We start from the raw sequence: 21031 nt of genomic DNA on the forward strand, positions 1-21031 counted from the left end.
TCACCTCATATCCTGAGCCCAGATGTCCCCTTTGGCCCATGAGATGACAACCCAGCTGCATCTCTCCACAGTCCAGCTGCCGGGTCTTCTCACTCTGACCTTTCCCGATGCTCCTGTTCACGTCGCCTTTGCTGCTGTTGAGACTTGCACAGAGTGCAGCAGAGCAGGAACTCCAGTCATGGCCTGGACCCCAGGCTCATCAGTGCCTTGTGCCGCCATTGCCGTCAGTCACGTTAGCAGTCCCCTCACCATCACTAGCAGTGGCTTACCTCAAGTGACATCTGTTTCAGTGTGATAATTAATAAAATAAAGGAAAAAGTCAAGAGCACAGATTGGAAGACATACTGGTGGGGCTGGAGAGCTGGCTCAGCAGTTAAAAGCACTGGCTGCTCTTATAGAGGACACGGATTCAATTCCTAGCACCCACAGGGCAGCTATTACTGTCTATAACTCCAGACTCAGGGGAATCTGATGCCTTCTTCTGGCCTCTGTGGGCTCTGCATGCATGTGGTACATAAACATACCTGCCAACAAACACCTATAAATATAAAATTTTTAAAATAGGAGAAAAAACGTATTATAACACACAAAAGTTGGGCTGGAGAGGACTCAGTGCTAAACAACACTTGTTCTCGCAGAGGACCTGGGTTCAGTCCCAGCACCTACAAGGTGGCTCACACCCATCCTTAACTGCAGTTCCTAGAGATCTCACCTGCTTTTCTGACCTCTGTGGGCACCAGGCACACACATGGTGCACAACACATGCACACAAAACACTTATCCTGAGTGACAGGGATCTGGAAGGGAGTCCTGAGTGACGGTGGCCCTGGAGGGAGTCCTGAGTGACAGGATCCAGAAGGGAGTCCTGAGTGACAGGAACCCAGAAGGGAGTCCTGAGTGACGGTGGCCCTGGAGGGAGTCCTGAGTGACAGGGACCCGGGAGTCCTGAGTGACAAGAACCCAGAAGGCAGTCCCGAGTGACAGGGACCTGGAAGGGAGTCCCGAGTGACATGATCCAGAAGGGAGTCCTGAGTGACAGGGACCTGGAAGGGAGTCCTGAGTGACAGGATCCAGAAGGGAGTCTTGAGTGACAGGGACCCGGAAGGGAGTCCCGAGTGACATGATCCAGAAGGGAGTCCTGAGTGACAGGGACCTGGAAGGGAGTCCTGAGTGACAGGGACCTGGAAGGGAGTCCTGAGTGACAGGATCCAGAAGGGAGTCCTGAGTGACAGGGACCTGGAAGGGAGTCCTGAGTGACAGGGACCTGGAAGGGAGTCCTGAGTGACAGGATCCAGAAGGGAGTCCTGAGTGACAGGATCCAGAAGGGAGTCCTGAGTGACAGGGACCTGGAAGGGAGTCCTGAGTGACAGGATCCAGAAGGGAGTCCTGAGTGATGGGGGCCCTGGGATCAGGGCTGGGAAACGACTTGACCTTACTCAGGTTTTCTGGCTGCTTTGACAGAAACATGATAAAAGGGCAATATGGAGGAAAGAGTTCATTTATGTAATAAGTTACCATCCTATAAACTATGCCTGCCCAAGATAAGGAAGGAATAAACACACATCAAAATTCCTATGTCAAGGCTGATATGAGAGTCACATCCATAGATACATTAAGCAACAATTTTATTTGCTTACATTCTTTTACATCCAGAACCAGGATAGCTTCTTGAATTCCAGCTTTGGCAGCAAGTAATGATCACAATAAAAAATAGTGTGCTCCAACTTAGCACTCTCAATGATAAATAAAACGAAGCATACGGTCATTTTCCTAAGTCATGAATTCAGATGAGTTACACATCAAGTCTTTTTCCAAAGTTCCTGAAACTTCAGGTGAGAATAAAGAGAGAGGCTGCACCAAATGAAGCGGGGTCTACCTAACCCCAGGAGCCCCCAGGTGCTGTGACAGGGGGAGGGGGGCATCTTGCTAGGTGACAGCTGCACTAGAACCCAGCAAACACTCTACTCACACGCTTCTTGCTTCTTAAACAGATTGCTCAGACAAATGTAATGATGTGGTCTCAAGCCCTGAGTGTTTTAGACATGATTTTCTTTGCTAGGATGGAACCTGGAGCCTTGGGCATGTTGCACAGTGGGTCAGCATCACTCTACCTCTGAGCTACAACCCAAGCCACTTTGATTCTGTGAGACAGAGTCCCACCATGTCACTGAGTGCCTTTGACCTCGAGGCTCTCTTGCCTTTGCTTCCTGAGGGTACCACCAGACTCAGTTTAATTTCCTACTCCAACATTTTCAATTTTTTTGTTTCTTCTGTTTTTTCTTTCCACAAATTCCCCAGGACGATCCCTAGGAACAAGAGTATTCCTAGGGTGCGGTTGGAGGTAAATTTGTTCCAGCAGTCTTCGGGTCTGTGGATGTCGACAGTGTATATCTGAAAGAGAGAGCACAGCATAGGCGGAGTAATCTATTCAGGAGAAGACATAAGTTATAGGAAGCTGTATTACACCCTAACTATCTTCTAATGCAGAAAAATCAAAACATTTCTTACTGGGGAATCACTCGTACTGTGTTCTAAACGTTCTGGCTAGGGTGTGAGAATGTTTGGAGAAGCAATCCATTGCTATGCTTGGTTCTAACCATAGGCTGGATTCCTCCACACAAACATGAAATACTCCAATGCCCAAAGCTGACACCGCAGCTGGAGACTGCACACGGCTTTCTGTGATGAATCAGCCAGGATACAGGTGCTCTTGTATGCAAGCTCCTTCTGGCTATGTGACTAAGACAGACATGACACACATGGAAATTTCATGTTTCAGTTTGGGTCCCATTTCCAAGGCATACATTATATACATGCAAATATTGCAAACTTTTTTAAAAAAACTCTAACCCAAAGCTTTCTGGGCCTATGCACTCAGGGAAGGGGCCCTCCACCTGCCCTTGAGCACAGGAACTTGGCGGCCTCTAAAGCACCCTTGGGTTCCAGGTTTATTTTCCACAGCAGCATCTCAAATGAGGAACGTTTGATTTGAGCAGGACAACTTCATTCTGCAGGGTGATGAAATCTCTGCACATTCCTGGTTCTCACTCACTAAATGAGGAAGACATGCCTAGGTTACTATGACAACCAAAGATGGTCTACCCAAATGCTTTTGACTCCCTCCTGTGCTCACAAGGGATCCAGAAACCCAGATCTATGGCCAGCCACCTAGATCACCCACGTTCTCTTCTCCACACCAGCCCTGTGGATGCGGCAAAAAGGTGCATTCAACCTTCCGTCCTTCTACCCTTCCTTTCTGGACAGGGTCTCACTGTGTAGCTGAGGATGGCCGTGGATTCTGGATCCTCTTGCACCATAAATCACATTCCTGCCTGGCCTCAACTGTCTCTTTTCTATTGGGCAGTCCGCAGACTCAAAATCAGGACTTCCTTTCACAGAGCAAGTTTCAGGACAGCCATGGCTATATAGACAGATGAAGGAACGGAGGGAGGGAGGGAGAGAGGGAGGGAGGGAGGGAGGGAGGGAGGGAGGAAGAAAGGAAGGGAAAAAGTGTACTGAGGACTATAGATGCAATTTAAAATATCAAGTAGCCCACACACTACTTATAATACTTATAGAGACTTGTATGTTCCCTCTCCTTTACCATCTAATACTTTAAAGTATACTTTCTATTTAAACCAGACAATTAGTAGATGATTGTGGGCCTTGTAGAACCAAGTTCTCAGTTCTTGGGGATTCTGAGACTTTCTGTAGAAAAAAAGATGAAACCCTGAAGAATCACAAATCCTAGCATTTACAGTGAGGATCATGCAGGTGTAATCTATGTCAGACCAATTCTGTTGTGCATGTCACTCAAGGCCTGCCTACATGACACATGGTTCCCAATAATACGTATAGAACACCATCTGAATACATGTTCATCATTACCTTTTTATCTTATTCAAAAAAAAAAAACAACTATGCAGCACTGTTTCAGAAAGCACCCATTTTTCAGTCACTGATCCAGTTAAACTTAGATCTGGCTGATCATTTTACAAGTTCCTTACGCAGGTTTCAGCATAAGCCTGCAGCAGCGGAGGAGCTGGGATGCTGGGTGAGCAATGCAATCACACTGTTTTCTAGAGGATTCAGTCAGGTCACCTTAGCATTTTCTGCTGGTTCTGTTGTTGGGGTCTCGCTCACAATAGCCAAACTCTCTAACACTGACCGGTATCTCCAGCCTGTTTTCATCTGGAGATCAGGTCCTACTCAGTGGCTTAGGCTGACTTTGAACTCATGCATCCTCCTGATTCAGCTTCCTCAGAAGCTGGGATTCCAAGCTACAGGGCCCATGCTTTCTGGCTGGCAGTGGTCTCCACACTAATGGAACTCACGATTGTTATGGTTTAAATTACATTTGTGTGTGTGCACATGGACACACGCCTGTGAGTGTGCTAGCACATTTGTCATTTGTGTGCCAGAGTGTGCGTGTAGGGGTCAGAGAACTCAAGGGAGCTGGTTCTCTCCTTCCACTGTGTGGGTCCTGGGGATCAAACTAAGTCCATCAGACTTGGTGGCAAGCACCTCATCAGATGAGTGACATGTCTGGCCCTATTTTACTATATTACTATTATTTTAAGGTTTATCAGTTTGCTTTTGGAGTAGCAAAAAATCTAATTTTTTTTTCCTAAATTAACAAGGTTAATTTTATTTGCTTCGTTTATTTTGGTTGTTTTGAGATGGTCCAGGCTGTTCTAGAACTCACTATGTAGACCAGGCTGGCCTCAAACTCACAGAGATCCTCCTGCCTCTGCCTCCCGAGTGCTAGGATTAAAGGCAGGCACTATACCTAGAAATGCTCATTTTCTGAAATTGAGGAGGGAGAAAAAGTTCAAAGCAATACAAGCCAAGCAGTTTGTTTCAGGAAGTTCCTTGCCTATTTATCAGTGGTTGTTTAAATATTTTAATAATTTATAGTAAGGAAAACTGAAGGGAAAGTAATGAATGAAAAGATCAAACCTGGTGAGCCAGGTGGGCTCCTACTGCAGCCACGGCAGCGTAGTAGGGGAGGGTCTGACCGCTGTTGGCGCCAGCCAGGCTCAGTGCTCCCAGCATGGCGATCCCAAAGCCACTGAGCCACTTCCTGGTGTTCTCCCTGAACAGCAGTGCTGTGGACTTCAGGCCAATCAGAGCGTCATCTCTTTTGTCCTAACACCAGGAATAGGAAAGCGTGTTTTGATATTTAATTCAGTAAGATGGAAATCACAGTTCTCAAGTATTCAACTTAGCCTTTCTAATATATGTACAGCTGATCCTGCTTTCCAACCAAAGAACACACATGTTAAAGAACATATAGCTATACCACAAGCTATAGAAAACGAGAGACTCCCAGCACTCAAGAGGCAGAGGTAGGTGGACGTGTGTTCAAGGCCAGTCTGGTCTCAGAGCGAGTTCCAGGACAGCCTGCTGGGCGCTGGTATTTGAAGGCATGCCCCACACCTGGGTTGGTCTTTGTTCTTCCTGAGCTCCATTCCTCCGGAGCTCTCAGTTCTCAGTTCCATTCCTCCAGAGCTCTCAGTTCTCAGTTTCAGTCTTGATGCTGTCACAGATGCGGGAGATGCTGCTCACTGCATATCCACACCCACCCACTCTCCACTCAGCCCAGCTGATCCCTTCACGTGGAGCTGGGTGCTGTAACTATCTCCTGGAACCAACACCTTCACGTGGAGCTGGGTGCTGTAACTATCTCCTGGAACCAACACCTTCACGTGGAGCTGGGTGCTGTAACTATCTCCTGGAACCAACACCATCATGTGGAGCTGGGTTCTTCTGGAACCAACACCCACACATACTCATAGAATTAATAAATAAATCTTTTTAAAAAGTTCATAAGTATAACCTGACTAGACACACAAGTAGTAACCAAATGTGGTAGGGAATGTACTAACCATTTCATAATGTATACGTATGATACATCACTTCATACACACTGACTATAAACAATGCTTATCAACTGTGCTTCAGGAATCAAGAAAAACAACAACAGGCATCCCAAACAAACCACAAAAGGTAACACTAGGGAGCTGTAAGGACGTTTGTGCCTAAGTAAATACTCTTTGAAAACAAGATTTATTTTCAGTTATGTGTGCATACTGGTGGCCATGTACATGTGTATGGGTGCCATAGAGACCTGAAGGGGGTATCAGATCCCCAGGAGCTAAGGGTTACAGGCAGTTGGGAAGCACCAGGTGATCTTCTCCAAGAGCAGCAAGTGCTCTCAATTGTGGAACCATCTCTCCAGATCCCTCAAAACACTATTCTGGAAATTTTACTCACACACTCATATGTATGAAGTGTTAATGATGATAATATAATTTATAATTGTCAAAACTAAGTAACAGCTTAGTTTGCCAAAACAGACATATCATTATATTTCAAATTGTGATGCTATTCTAAGTCAAGGGACTACTAGGTATATTCAAGTGACAATGACAAAGAACAGATAAAAATATATGGGGATGGCCAGAGATGATGGCATATAACTGGGACCCAGCATTTGAGACTGTGGTGGAAAGGCCCAGGAGTTCAAGGACAGCCTTGTGCCTCAGAAACAGTAAGAAGGAAACTGAAAAGAGGGAATGTATTGCCTGCACACCTCACGGTCTGCCTGATGTGCTGACGAGATCCAGACAGAGGTAAGAGAAACTGAGTACAGAACTTGGACACCATCTGGGCTTGAATTTCAGCTCTGTTCCCACTACCCAGGGAACCATGGGAAGTTACTTATCCATAAAATGCGGACAGACAAGATCCTTCCTGTGTAGACTGTTAGACGATTAACTTGGTTTTTGTAAAATATTTAAAAGGGTGCCTGGAACATAGTAAATATTATTTAATGCTTATGAACAAAACAGAACAAAGCAGCTGAACTGCGGAGTAAACTAGTGTAAAAATGAGCAGCAATGTTTTGTTGGGTAAAGGGAGCAGGGGATGGTTTTCCTTTTAGGGAACAATCTCCTTTGTCTACCGTTAAAGTCACTGTGCAGATTTGTAATCCCATCTCAGAGGAGAGGCAAGTGAACCAGGAGCACAAGGTCATCCTTGGTTACACAAGTTCAGGGCCAGCCTGGGTAACATGAAATGTCTCAAAAACCAAATTAGACAAAGAAACAAACAAAAACGGCTCTTAGAAACCACAGCAGTGGGGTTGGAGAAATGGCTCATAGGTTAAGAGCATTGCCTGCTCTTCCAAAGGTCCTGAGTTCAATTCCCAGCAACCACATGGTGGCTCATAACCATATGTAATGGGGTCTGGTGCCCTCTTCTGGCCTTCAGGCATACACACAGACAGAACATTGTATACATAATAAATAAATAAAAAAAATTAAAAAAAAAAAAGAAACCACAGCAGTTAAACCAAAGTTCAGAAAAATATATCATTTCTTTACCTGGTGGGCATAAATAGTATCATATATCAGTGTCCACATAACTCCAGAAAAATAAAGAGGCAGGCATACAGCTGGGTCACAGGAACCCTTGACAGCAGACCATCCAAGTAATGCACCCCAATTAAAAGTCAGCCCTGCAATCAGGGGAAGCAGAATGTACGTCAGCACACATAAGGCATAGGAACATAAGGCGGCACATGTCAAATGCTCACTCCAGTCAGACCCTGCTACACTGCTCTGCGTCCTTCACAGAATCTCCTCAACCTCCTGTGGCTGGTTCTTATTTGTACATCTTACAAAAAAAAACAAAAACAAAAAAAACCCACAACAATAACAACAACAAAAAAACAGGCACAGAAAGTTTAACTAGTAATTAAAATAACAGCTAATAATGTACCTAAGAATAAGGTACCTAAGAAGTTTGTGCCTGGCAGAGCCATCAAACTGTGAGTGCTGGAGTCGGAATGCAGACATACCAGGCTCTCTCTACCTCCCGGTAAGCTATGGGAACAGAGTACAGACAACACTCACTCTGCTCCCTCAGCCTCGGTGAGGCTGTACACACATCCGTGCACTGACAGAGCCTACATCGACCTGCAAGGCTGATCACCTCCTAAGCTGCAGGCTAGAGGCTCAACCCTCTGCGGACACCTCTGCCCACACAGCTCTCAAGTCATTCTGCACCTATCTTTCCCTTTCCTACAGCGTCTGTTCCCACTCCAAGCACCCCTCCTCTCCCGAGAAAGCACCACATCCACGTCGGCCACACGCACACTCTACTGCCATGTCCTGCCTGTCTCTCGGCCTCCAGTTCCTGGAAAACGGTGGCTGTGTTTCAGTCACATTTATCGTCTAAGCACTTGGTGCAATTCCTACCTGGCGCAAAGTGCAAGTAGGGACCCAGTGAATGCTTAGAGTAAGTGTACTGGCTGCATTTGTACCAGGCACAAGCATCAGTTTGAAAACAGAGTCTCAAACTTCTCCTACCAAACATTTCCAGACCCGCCAGAACAGTACCGTCTATTCTAAAGAGAAAGAGACTCTCCATGAGGGGTACACACTCCATCACAACTTTTCTACAAGTCAAGTCCTCATCCCTTCATGAAATCTCCCTGATTCTTTTCATTTACTGGAAAATGGTTCATAGAAGTAGAATCAGCCTAGGAGTAGTTTAGAATATCCTAGAAAAGGAATAGTTTAGACTATCCTAGAAAAGGAGCAGTTTAGAATATCCTAGAAAAGGATGGGAAAGTCTGGAAGTAGTTTCTGACCTGCCCACCCTCCGTATCTCCCATCCACACAAACACTTTCTGGAGCGCTTGTACTCTATAACGCCCACGCTGGGCTGGGCGGCAGGGAAAGATGCTCCTTAGTCGCTCACGGTTTACTAATGCAGAGCCAGAGAGCTGCAAATACATTCTGGCCAAAGTTTCATAGAGTGGGAGCTGTGGAAGCCTCAATTTTCACCTTGGTTCGCCCACAGAAGTGCATGTTACCTCACTCCCAAACTCCTTAGGATACCTTGATTAACCATCATCTTATGGCATATCTAGGGTTTTAAAGGCACTTAAGGAAAACAGTAATCTTGATAATTTTAACAAATCGCTAAGATTTCCCAGCCAATAAAAATAACTAAATTCCTTTGAAGCATAAAAATTTATTCTTCAGAAAACTTGACGACTGGCCTGATAATCACAGACACGCACACACCCATGCAGGACATAAAAACATGGCAGGCAGTGTGAAGGGAAATCTTTCGCTGTCTCAGTCTTACCCAAGGCTAACTGAGGCCAAAACGTGATTCTCTTCATCAGTGGGTAGGTGATGACAAGAAGTAAGGACGCCGCGCCCAAGGCTATGCTGGGAACAGAAGCAACAGGATTAAGGGAATTGTTAGAAATCAGTAACCATTTTCAAGTCATCAGTATCCCTAATTGCAAGGTATTTTTGTCTTAAGTACTATTTTTATGAAATTCTTTCCTAGAGTTTGCCTACTAGAGACAATGATTCGAAAGCATTTTAAATGTCACAAAAGAACCAAACCAAACAACAGTTAACACACACAGTACTTCCATGCACTAGGTACCATTGTAAGTGCTTCAGTTCTGTTCATTCTGAGCTTCACTAGGCAACAAGAGGTTCCTTCTGCAGAGGAAGGTGAAGCACAAAGAAATTAAGGAAGAGATTGTTGGTCAGCTCATCTGTGGGAGACCAAGGTTCAAACCTTAAAGCAATCTGGCTCCAGCATCCTGCCAATTTAAACGACCATGTATTACAGCCTGTTCAAAAACCATAAGATGTGCAGTAACTGTGCGCGCATGTGTGCATGCGTGTGTATGTGTTATGTGTGTGTGTACACGCACGCTGTGCACCCATGTGCACATGAGGGATGAGGAAAGAGGCCAACTTAAGATGTGCTCTTGAAGAGCCATACCTTGTTTTTTGACACAGGTGTCTTATTGGAGATCTGCCTGTTTCTGCCTCCCCAGTGCTGGGGACTGCACTTATATGGCAAGTGCCCCACCATATGAGCCATCTCCCTAGCTCTCCATGTGTCCAACAGAGAGTTCATCAGACCAAGGAGAGTCCCTTTCATACATAGCATATGTTACTTCTTAAGAAAGAAAATAGGACAGGTGGTGGTGGCACAAGCCTTTAATCCCAGCACTTGGGAAGCAGAGGCATGAGTATCTGTGAGTTCCAGGCCAGTTTGGTTTGCAGAGTGAGTTCCAACAGCCAGGATAACTTGGTGAAACCCTGTCTTAAAATGAACAAACAAAAAAGAAAGGACAGAAGGAAGGAGAGAGATAGACAGAGAGAGAAAGAAAAAAGAAAAGAAAAGAAAAGAAAGAAAAAGGGAAGGAAGGAAAGGACAGGAAAGGAAGGAAGGAAGGAAGGAAGGAGAGAGAGGACCTATTCTCCAGACAGCAATACTTAGCGGGCACGCTCTCTGTCGCCCTCTCTCCTTACTCAGGAGTACTCTGAGAACAGCCATATGATGCTGGGCCTATTTAGACTGACCCAAGAAAGGGCCCTCACACTTTTCTCTTCTACTACTTATATTAGTTTCAGACTCTGGGAAAGACACAGTTCCTCTTTATGTTAACTGAGCCTAACCACTTCTGCTTCCGGTACTCAGTGGTTACAGGCCGCAAAAGTAAAACTATACACATACCTATTGCTGTCCTACACACAGGGGATGGGCCTTGTGTCCCATCAGGAGCATCCATAGCAAACACTAAAGGTGCTTCAGAACCAAGCTGGTCTCCTCACTCCTTGGCTGAAGCGTCCCTGAATCTCACAGCACAGTGAGTTCCTTTACTCTTCTGAACCCATGAATGGATGCTTCACAAGAATTAACAGATTTGTAATAGAGAGAATTCTACATTCCACATTTTCTGATCCAGAGGACATGGTTTACACATAACTGTGCAACCACATCTACTGTACCTGTAGTAGTTCAAACACAGGAGAACTCCCAGTGCCAAGGTCAGCTGTCCCCCAAGGAAGACGAAGGACTGGAAGATTGAAATGTCGCCAGCGGCAATTGGGCGATTTGCTGTTCTCATAACCTCAACAAAGGAAAACAGACACTTTAACCTCATACACCAATTCAATTGTTTGTTTAAACATTGATTAATAGACAGGTCCATGAGCTGGCGAGATGGTTCAGGGGGATGGGCACCCGCCTTCACGCCTCCTGTCTGGAGACAGAGCCTCAGGCCGACATGACGGAAGGGGAGAGATGCCTCATCCATTCTTACTCTGACTGCTCTCATGCAGAGCTTACTTAACCCATACAGAGAAGTACATGCTATTTTAGAACTAAAGTGAGGGCTGGAGAGATGGCTCAGCAGTTAATAACACCGGTTACCCTTCCAGAATCCTGAGTTCAATTCCCAGCAATCACATGGTGGCTCACAACCATCTGTAATAGGATCCAATGCCCTCTTCTGGCGTACAGGCATACACACAGACAAAAGCACTCCTACATAAAATACCTAAGCAAATAAACCTTTGTAACACACATACAAAGTCATTATTTATATATACATACATACATACATACATACATACATACATACATAGTGAAAGACCCGAGGCAGGCACTAAAGCACAAATATGAACAGAGTGAAATCAAAATTTGAAGTACTATCGAGAACTAAAATCACGTGTTTAAATGTTTAACATGGCTTTTAAAGGGCAGTGTTTGTCCCACCATCCCCACCCCATCCCATCCTTAAACACAAAGTGTCTTCCTGATCTTGATGCTTAGTCACTGAGCTCAGCAAACACACAGGTCTTGCTTCCATAGGAAGGTGGTAAAATGACTGGAGTTCTCAGGAGAGAGGGAACCTCAGCAGGTTGCGGATAAGGCCAGCGCCCTGTTCTAGGATGGTAAGCACTACATGAGACATGACCCTGAATGGGTCTGTGCTATCGGACTGACGACGCTGAAATGATAAAGGTAAGTCAGCTGGAGAAATGTGGATGGCACTGTTAAACACGGGGATCATGACTGCTGCTGATTCTCCCCCCTGAAATGTGACTATGTCAAATTCAAACACATATAAAGATTATAATCAAAATTTTCAATGTTGTTAGAAATTAAGAACTTTAGATATGGGATGACAAAGCCTCACATTTGAGACTATGTTTTTAACCTATTGTTTGCCATACAATCACTTAGTAGTAAATCATCACCCCGGTATCAATGAACACACAGAAGCTGTGTTCCCGACAGCAATCCACTCTTCATTCAGTTCATCAGCAAGTTACTAACTGCTCAGTGCATTAATCAAACCCGAGCCATAAACATGTCCTTAGTGATGGACAACACTTTAGGAAACAGGGGTAAAGACTGCAACTAGGCCTTTAAGAGACAGGTGACATATTAACTCCCCAGGCAGCAAGCACCATCTCAATCAATGGGAAACACCTGCTCAACACCTGAGCTTTGTGAACGCCATTACACAACCAGACCCCTAGAGGAAACAGAAAAGGTTGGCTGGCTTGATTATCTTTTAATGAAACTTTTTCTCTGAGATGACTGCAGTTAAGAAATGGTTAAGAAATGGAGCTGGAACCAAATGCTACAGAGAAACCCTGTCTCGAAAAGTCCAAAAAAAAAAAAAAAAAATGGAGCTGGAGAGATAGCTCAGGGGTTAAGAGCACTGGCTGCTCTGCCAGGTTCAGTTCCCAGCACCCACACAACAGCTCATAACTGCCTGTAACTCCAGTTCCAGAGGATCTGACACCTTCACACAGACATATATGCAGACAAAACATGAATGCAGCCGGGCGATGGTGGCGCACGCCTTTAATCCCAGCACTCGGGAGGCAGAGGCAGGCGGATCTCTGTGAGTTCGAGACCAGCCTGGTCTACGGAGCTGGTTCCAGGACAGGCTCCAAAGCCTCAGAGAAACCCTGTCTCGAAAAACCAAAAAAAAAAAAAAAAAAAAAAAAATGAATGCACATGAAATAAATTGTTAAAAAATATGGAATAAAAAAAAGAATATGGAACTCCCATATACCTGTATCATCCGTTCCGTTAATGACATCCTGGGAAACTTGATGGAACCAGAATTTTGATGTCAAGACAGACAAAACCTACTAAGATTCCTGCTCCAAGGACCTCCATTTTCCCTGGATGTCACTCTCTTCCCTCTGTCACTCCTTGATTCCTACAACCGCACAGAGGGTGATCCATTCAGGCTTTTCCTTTCTCTTGACATAATCCCGGGAAATGCACCCACACTGTTGCATGGATGATTTTGCTGTTGCTGCAGTTTTCCAGAGCATAAATGCATCATGCACGGTCTACTCATACAGGAAAGAACTACTGGCTTGTTTCAGTTTGGACCTATAAGTAAAGCCACTACATTCATATGCAAAATGCCATGTGAACATAAGCTTTGTTTCTGTGGAGGAATGCACAGGCACCCCTGAATGACAGCTGTGTACCCACAGGAAAACAAGCCGGGTTCTCTCCCCACCAGCAATAGTGGATATGTGAACTGCTCTAGGCAGCATTTAGTGCTGCCATTGTTTTCCGTTTCAGCCATCCTGATAGGTCTGTAGTGATACTTTACCGTAGTTGAAATTTGTATTTAAATCAAAGCTAATGATGTTAAAACAAAAATGTGTACGTGACACTTGCAGTTTTGCCATCTTCCTATGGGACGAATTCATGGATTGATCAGATTTTTATTTAGTGCTTGGCTCTGAGAATTTTGTATACTGGTATCCAGGTAGGTATGTGCTTTCAAAATATTCACCAGTGCATACTTTAATCCTCTTAAAGGGCCTCCAACATATCTAAACTAACTCTGGTGAAATCCAATACAGCAATATTCCTTTTTATGAGCTATATTTTCAGCATTTCTCTTCCACTGTACTCAAGAGCTGCAGACTGTGATATATCTTACTGTAGATTTGTTTACCATGATGACAGCACCCACCTTCCTGATAACGTACTTACACAACGGACACTTACGCCCTTTGCCAAATTTCAGACATTCAGCTGTTATTTCTTCAGGTATTTTTTGGTATTTCTTACTTGAAACCCAAGCATTTTATGTGTCCCTAATCTCATTTATTTTATTTCATTATTTTATGTGTATGATGTTTTGCTTGTATGTATGTCTGTGGATCATGTGAGTGCCTGGTGCTTACCAAGAGGCCTGGAAAGAGCTTCAGATCCTCTGAAACTGGAGTCACAGATGGCTGTGAGTTGCCATGTGGGCACTGGGAGTTAAACCCAGGTTCTCTGGAAGAACAGCCAGTGCTCTTAACCACTGAGCCATCTCTCCAGCCCCTCTAATCTCATTTTAAACTTGTTTTAGCTGGGTTATTGACACCACTTTGGTCAGTGGAAGGGACTGCAGATGCTGCCTAATTATTTCCAGGTGGAATTAGAAGCGCACACCTGCTCCTGAGAAATAGGCTTTTGTGGGTGCTTGGTTTTGTCTGTGCCCATTTGTGTCCCCAGCCTGCTGGCCTCTTCAGTTCTAAGATTGAGATATGCGAGACAAAAATAATACACAAAACTAATGTACCATGCTCTTCTGGGGTTCCTGGGGCTCTGCCACCTTTTCCTCTCCAGTCGGTTTTGTTGTTTTCTAAGTGACAGTTGGAGTTTCTTAGTGGGAAGGATAAAGGACAGCACATGCGGTCCCCTTCCTGGAGCACAAGTCAGACTACGTGAGTGGTTACAGGGTGGGGCTGGCGCATGCTTTCTAAGGCTGCTCAGTCACATACTGTACCTTTTCATGTCTTCTTCAATATGTACTTCCCAAGCTCAACAGTCTTAGACTAGTTCTGAGGGTAACTAAGAACAAAATCCTTTCTGAATATTTAATCTCAAATGTTCGCTTTTATAAACAGCACATGGTTCCTCACACATGTGCTAATTTCTAGCACTGGTTTTCATCTTCTATAAGCCTTACACTGAGCTTTAAAAAGGGAATGCTGAACTACTTTAAGCACAAATCTGAAGTCTCATTTATAACAATATGCAGAACGAAAATGATCCAGGAAATATCAACATTCAAATCAGGTTTGCATTTGCTGGCCAATCAAATAGCCACAGCTGTCTGTATGGCACGGAGATGCCCATCAAATGGTTTCTGCCCACTTCCATCCCATCCCGATCCCAGGAAACACACGCACGCACACAAGAGGGGAGATAGAGACAACTGTCCACTACAGTGCACTTCTGTCTCCCAGTAAGAAACTAACTAAGAGTAAAACAGGCCACTTGTGAGAAGTGTATTTTTAGTAGGTGAGCTCTTGTGATAACACTTGTTGGTGTATAATTTAAAACTCATACACTCAGGGTCTGGTATTTTCCACTTCTTAGTTTTGGTCCATGGCCGACTGTGGGTAACTGGAACTTAAGAGCAAACTGAGGGCAGGGGCTTTGGGGGAGCCAAAGCTAATGCCTGCCTTAGTCATTTAAACTAAGACCTCGGAGGCAAGGATGACTTATCTTTAGACGTGGAAAGGTTCAGGGTCAATTTCTAGCTGTCTCTCCTACCTTTAGCTCCTCCATTCTAAATTACCTGTAAAACTCCAGTACACATCCCTGCTCCACTCTTCTGCCGGAGGGAAGTGAACTGCCCTTTGCAACAGTGGTTAGTCATGGCAGACTTCAGTGGCATCATGTGAGGTCATCATGGTGTTCTGCAGAAATGAGAGAAGCCTCCGTTCCTTCCCAGGGTGAAGCTACCTTTTTATCGAAGTCACGGTCCCACATGTCATTAATAGTACAGCCAGCTCCACGCATCAGAATAGCTCCAGTGCCAAAAAGTGACAGCATGTACCAGTCAGGAAAACAGCCTGGTTCAGCGGCCAGACCAATGCTCCAGGTGCATGGCAAGTACAGCAGCCAGGTTCCTAAACGAAACCAGAACCACACGGAAAACAGAAACGGACACATTTAAATCAGATAATTGCTTCACTTTCTTAATCACTGTTTTGGCTTCTGCTGCTGTGACAAATACCATGACCAGCTGAAACCAGGGAAAGGGTTTATTGGGTATGGCTATCCCCATCACAGACCATCATTAAAGGGAGGCAGGGCAGCAACCTGGAGGCAGGACTGATGCTTACTGGCTTGCTCAACCCATTTCCTTCTACCACCCAGAACCATCTGACCAGGGTAGCACTGTCCCCAGTGGGTTAAGCCTTCCACATCATTAACCAAGAAAATGTCCTGGGCAATCAGAAGGACACATTTTCTCAGTTGAGGTCACCTCTTCCCAGATGACTCTAGCTTGTGTCAAGTTGACAAAAATACTCCCCCCCACATACACACAAAAAAATCAAGTACACAGCACAATCACCACATCCCCCCAAAAAGTATAATCACAGTAAAACATAAGACAGGTCAATGCCTGGAATTACAGCACTGGGGAGGCTGAGGCAGGAGGACCAAGAATTCAAAATAATGATTCCTAAGCTACAGAATACCCAGAGCACAGTGTAGCAAGACCTTCCTTGGCCACAGGCACATATTACAATTATGACCTCACTTACTGAGAGCCTGTAGTGGTCCCTACAGATTAGGCAGCTCTTGCAGACCAAAAGGTCAGGAGACCTCCACATGTAAGGGGGCAGATATAGACACTAAAGTATCTGAAGGCTTAAGTCTTAATTTCATCTGAAAACAAGGAAAAAGAGCATCTACCTCACTGAGTTTTAAAAGAGATAACAATATTAAGGCCGACAGTTATGAAATCTGAACTTGGGGCTACACGTATTCTACCAGTCTACAGGCAGAATGGATTAACCAACTATATAAAGATACATACAAATACGGGCAGTGGTGGTGCACACCTTTAATCCCAGCACTTGGGAGGCAGAGGCAGGCAGATCTCAGTGACTTCAAGGCCAGATTGATCTACAAGACAATTATGAATGTTACACAGAGAAACCCTGTCTCAAAAAACAAAATAAAACTAAAAGAGATGTAGCATACATAAGTACAGTCAGTTTTCTCTTGTTTTTAACTCCTGAAGTAATAATAATATTAATATTCCTTGAGCCCCTGTCATGTGAAGGCACTTATCAAGGCACAGAGGATGTTTAGGAACTCCAGGTACCGGCAGCAAGAGCTGTCACAAAGCACTTTTGGGTCTGAAGTAGAACACCCCCTACAGGCACTGGCATTTAACAAGTGGCTTTAGAGGACGGTGCTGTGTGGGAGATGTAGGAGGTGCAACCATAGAGGACAAAGCCTATCACTTTGTTTAAAGACGTGGCCCTTCTCAGTGTGCTCTCTGCTCTCGGCTTCTTTCTAGCCACATCTTGGTGCCATGCTCCTCGCCATGATGGATCTAACCCTCTGGAACCACAGCCCAAATAAACCCTTTCTTCCATAAGTCGCCAGATCATGGTGTTTTACCACAGCACAGAAAGGTAACTAATCCAGAGACTGAAAGACAGAGGGCAGGATTTACCCGAAGTCACTCTGGTTAAGATGGAGCTCTAACCCAGAAGTCTAGCTGCAGCTTAGGTCAAAAACTCTCAGTTCCCATACCTAAATCTCAGTGCATACAGACATTCTACTGCTTCAGCTCTCCTGACTCCAGGGACACTTCTGTCTGTCCTCTGTGACACCTTCGTTCCTATGGCTATTCTGTGAAGACAGGTACCGGGTAGTGAGAAGCCAAATAGGCTACGGACAGAAATGTTTATTATGAAAGAGAAAAACTCTCTGGGAGATGAAATAAAATGGTCAAATTCTGAAAGTGATGGGCAGAACAAAATGCCTGTGTAGACTGGGCCTATGATTCTCTAATTATATAGATTTCCTTAAGACAACAAAATCACCCATGGAGAAGGAAAAATGACACTGCCATTTTGGTGGAAAGAGTGCCACCTGGTGAAACTTCTGCAGTAATGCAGGCTTTGTGGAGCTCAGCAGTATTGTGCTGGCCTAGCATATGGAAGGCCTTGATCTCCAGGTACTGGAAAACAACAATGAAACTTTGTTACTGCCTTCTCAAAAAAAAAAACTGAAGCCTGACAGTGGTCTATGAAAGTAATAAAATATAATCCCACTACAGTAAAATAATAACTATCTTACAAGAAGAGAATTATAAATATTTAGCAGAAATGCTACTGCCAATTACTGCTCCTGACACATGGTTGGGGCCCAAAACCATTTGTTGAGTGAATTCTATCCTGTATTCATCTTATTTAGCATCAAAACATGCAAGCCAGCATTTTAAGATACTTATAAATCTCGAATCCCCACTACTATTCTGAAGTAACAGTGGCTAATGCTAATAAAGCCACTAATAGTGCCCTTATATGCGGGCATGATTCAAAGTATCTATCATGGTGTAGATGTTAAGAATAATTTTAAAAAGTCAACATTAGCACTTCCCTTTTATAGATAAAGAAATGAAAGTGGAGAGACATAAAAAAATTTAACCACACTCCCTCCACTGAATGGAGAAGGGCCAAAGAGGTCTGGGTCTAAACTTGGCTCATGACCATTTTATAGAGTCCTGTTACATATACAGCCACTAGAATATGTTTAACTGTGGAAGCAGGAATAATGGCAGCTGTTGATCTGTCCTGCATGCCTGTAAGTCTATCCTGTAGCTCTGTCATACAGAATCTAAGAACAGAATTATAAAGTGCTGTGTGAACCCCGAGTTACATAACACGCTAACAATTGCAGGCCTACCTTCCGTTTAGAGGCTTTTGTACTTTAATCTCTGATTGTTAAAATCTGGGCCTGAATGCCAAACAGGAACACATGTAAAGACTATCAAAAGCAAGGCCTTGCTGGGTGCGGTGCCACTCCAAAGAATGGGGCAAGCTCTGAGTACAAAGCCAACAAGCCCTTGTCTCACACAAAATGAAATAAAACCCAGCATGGTGGTGCATGCCCGAAATCCAAGCAATTGGGAAAATATGGAGGCAGGACTGAATTCAAGACTGGCCTCAGGTACATAATGGGACCCTGTCTGAAAACAAAACACCAAAACCCACAAAAGGCCACTTTGTGGGGTGGGTCTGGATAGAAAAAGGTGGAATAAGCAATTGACACATTTGGATGTACTTCTAGACACTGAAACTGTATATACCAACATCGACATTGGCTAGAATTCTGCCTTCACCTCTTCCTGTTACCACTTTCTTCGGTCCAGCCTGTCTCCCATTGTGTGGTTTTGCAGGCAGGCTTTTTTTTTTCCCCTCAAGACAGGGTTTCTCGTTAGCTACAGAGTCAGTCTGGCACTCGCTCTTTAGACCAGGCTGGCCTCAAACTCACAGAGATCCGACTGCTTCTGCTTCCCGAGTGCTGGGATTAAAGGCGCACGCCACCACCGTCCCAGAGGTTAATATTCTTAATACACGACATGTTTTTGTTTTTTCAGAGCATACAGCTCAGACTGGCCTGCGACGTGAATCGGTCGTCCTACTTTAGCCTCTAGAGGGCTGCATCACAGGTGTGAGCCACCACATCTGGATCTCCAAGCTCTTTCTCCAAGATCTCCTCACTCCTCCGCTGCACAGCGCTTCCTTTGGAGTGCTATTTCTTCTGTTTTTCAAGGACTGGAGACCCTTAGAAAGTTCTTTTTCTTGTGCATGACCTATACCAGAGATTTGTTTCTATACTTTCCTAGGTCATCAACTCTTTTCCAACCAGAAACAAATTCTTTGAAAGCTGATAGTTTCCCTAGCTTTCTATCACTGGGGCCAAGTAAATTCCGTTAGCTGCTGGGCTGCGCTTTAGGAGCTCCGTGCATATGGAGCTTATATTGTATCACAGCTGTCAACAGTGCACACATTAGTAACCGATAGGCACTATGATGAGCAGGAGAAAAAAAGAAGGGGGTCGTAGAAGAAAGAGATGATTGTGTCAGTCTGACGTTGACAGGCAACCCAGAAGCGCGACACTGTCTGCGTCAAAGGCACTAAATCTCGGTAACCGGTGATGCAGGAGAAAAAGCCAGGCACCAACGCTAGGTCCTCCTATAACGAGGAGCCTTGGTTTCTTCAACAGTCTTACTAATGTGTCTTTGGGCCTTATAGGGTTGGCGGCAGAATAGAAAACTAATGAATGCAGAAATGCTCCAAGTCTGCAAATCGCCACGCGTGGGTTTCGAGAAAGCAAAGGTGGGCTAGATCATCTCCGAAGGGCCTCCGTGAAACTCATCTTTCTTGCTATCACTGTCCGCCTCCGGGGCTCAGGACAATAGGGGGTCCCCGACTGAAGTCCTGACCAGGTCCCGAAGTGACCGGCACCACGGGCCCACCCCTGGCAGCCGGGGCCCCGCCCTCTCGCCTCACTCACCGATGGGTTTGTCCAGGCGCATAAGGCGCAGGTAGGGCTGCAGGGGGCGCGGCGCCCAGTTCACCACGGCCGCGGCCGACAGGCTGAGTGCGCGCCCGCGCGGTGCCCCCGGGGCCGGTACCCGCCAGTCCCGCGCGCCCCAAGCCCCTGCCGTGCGGGCCAGGGCCAGAGAGAGTCCGAACGGACATCGCCGCCACGCCGGTGTCACCACCCTCAAACCCCACGCCAGCCCTGCGCCCCGCAGGCCCAGCATGGCGCCGAGGATCGACGCCGCTTGCTGACGTCATCCGGGGACGACCCGCTTCGAGCGGGCGAGCATGCGCAGTGGTGGCGAACGGCCGTTAGCTGGCTGGGTGGGAACTCAACCAGCTTTAAGGTGTCGCAGGTGTGTGTGTCTGTGTGTGCGTGAGTGCATGTCTGTTAGATTGCCTGTATGTATGTAGAAGTGTGTGTCAGGTTGTCTGCATGTATGTAGCAGTGTGTGTGTGTGTGTGTTAGGCTGCCTCCGTATATGTGCATTGCGTGTATATGTGCTGTATGTACGTGTCAGGATGTCTTCATGTGTGTAGCAGTGTATTAGGTTTGTATGTATGTGGAAGTGTGTCAGGTTGCCTGTGTGCGCATCATGTGCGTGTGTGTTGTATGTATGTGTCATGATGTAGCAAGTTCTCCTGTATATGTGTTGCTTTATCAATTCTTGTTTAATTTGCATAATCTGGTTTCCATATACCTTGTCTAACTCCGCTTGGAGCTGCGCTAATTTCTGTTCCGTTTCTTTTTCCATTTTTTTGCATTATACCGGGTTTCTGAAAAGTTTTCTTCATTTTTC

At 45.3% G+C, this 21031-nt stretch overlaps 1 protein-coding gene across 1 annotated transcript; it reads right to left on the reverse strand.

Moving 5' to 3' along the window:
• Positions 1-1608: 1608 nt before the first annotated feature.
• Positions 1609-20463, reverse strand: Coq2 (coenzyme Q2, polyprenyltransferase). Its single transcript, XM_041642142.1, has 7 exons — positions 20203-20463; positions 15619-15785; positions 10839-10960; positions 9163-9248; positions 7389-7522; positions 4960-5148; positions 1609-2391 (listed from the first exon to the last, which is right to left on the reverse strand). The coding sequence occupies exons 1-7, from the start codon at positions 20453-20455 to the stop codon at positions 2239-2241; spliced, it is 1104 nt and encodes a 367-aa protein (XP_041498076.1). The 5' UTR covers positions 20456-20463; the 3' UTR covers positions 1609-2238.
• Between the last annotated feature and the right edge of the window lie 568 nt (positions 20464-21031).

The sequence above is a fragment of the Microtus oregoni genome, unplaced genomic scaffold (genome assembly GCF_018167655.1).
Source record: "Microtus oregoni isolate MIOR12 unplaced genomic scaffold, Mior012 000072F_ref0000427, whole genome shotgun sequence".
Classification (NCBI taxonomy): domain Eukaryota; kingdom Metazoa; phylum Chordata; class Mammalia; order Rodentia; family Cricetidae; genus Microtus; species Microtus oregoni.

Bases quoted from the DNA above. Each gene is read 5' to 3' on its own strand.
- Coq2 (XM_041642142.1), bottom strand. From the start codon at position 20,455: ATGCTGGGCCTGCGGGGCGCAGGGCTGGCGTGGGGTTTGAGGGTGGTG. The intron at 9,249-10,838 runs GTACAGTAGATG...TTCTGTTCCCAG, and splicing joins CTGTGTTTGAACTACTACAG to CATAGCCTTGGGCGCGGCGT. The intron at 7,523-9,162 runs GTAAGACTGAGA...CCCTGATTGCAG, and splicing joins TTGGCCTCAGTTAGCCTTGG to GGCTGACTTTTAATTGGGGT.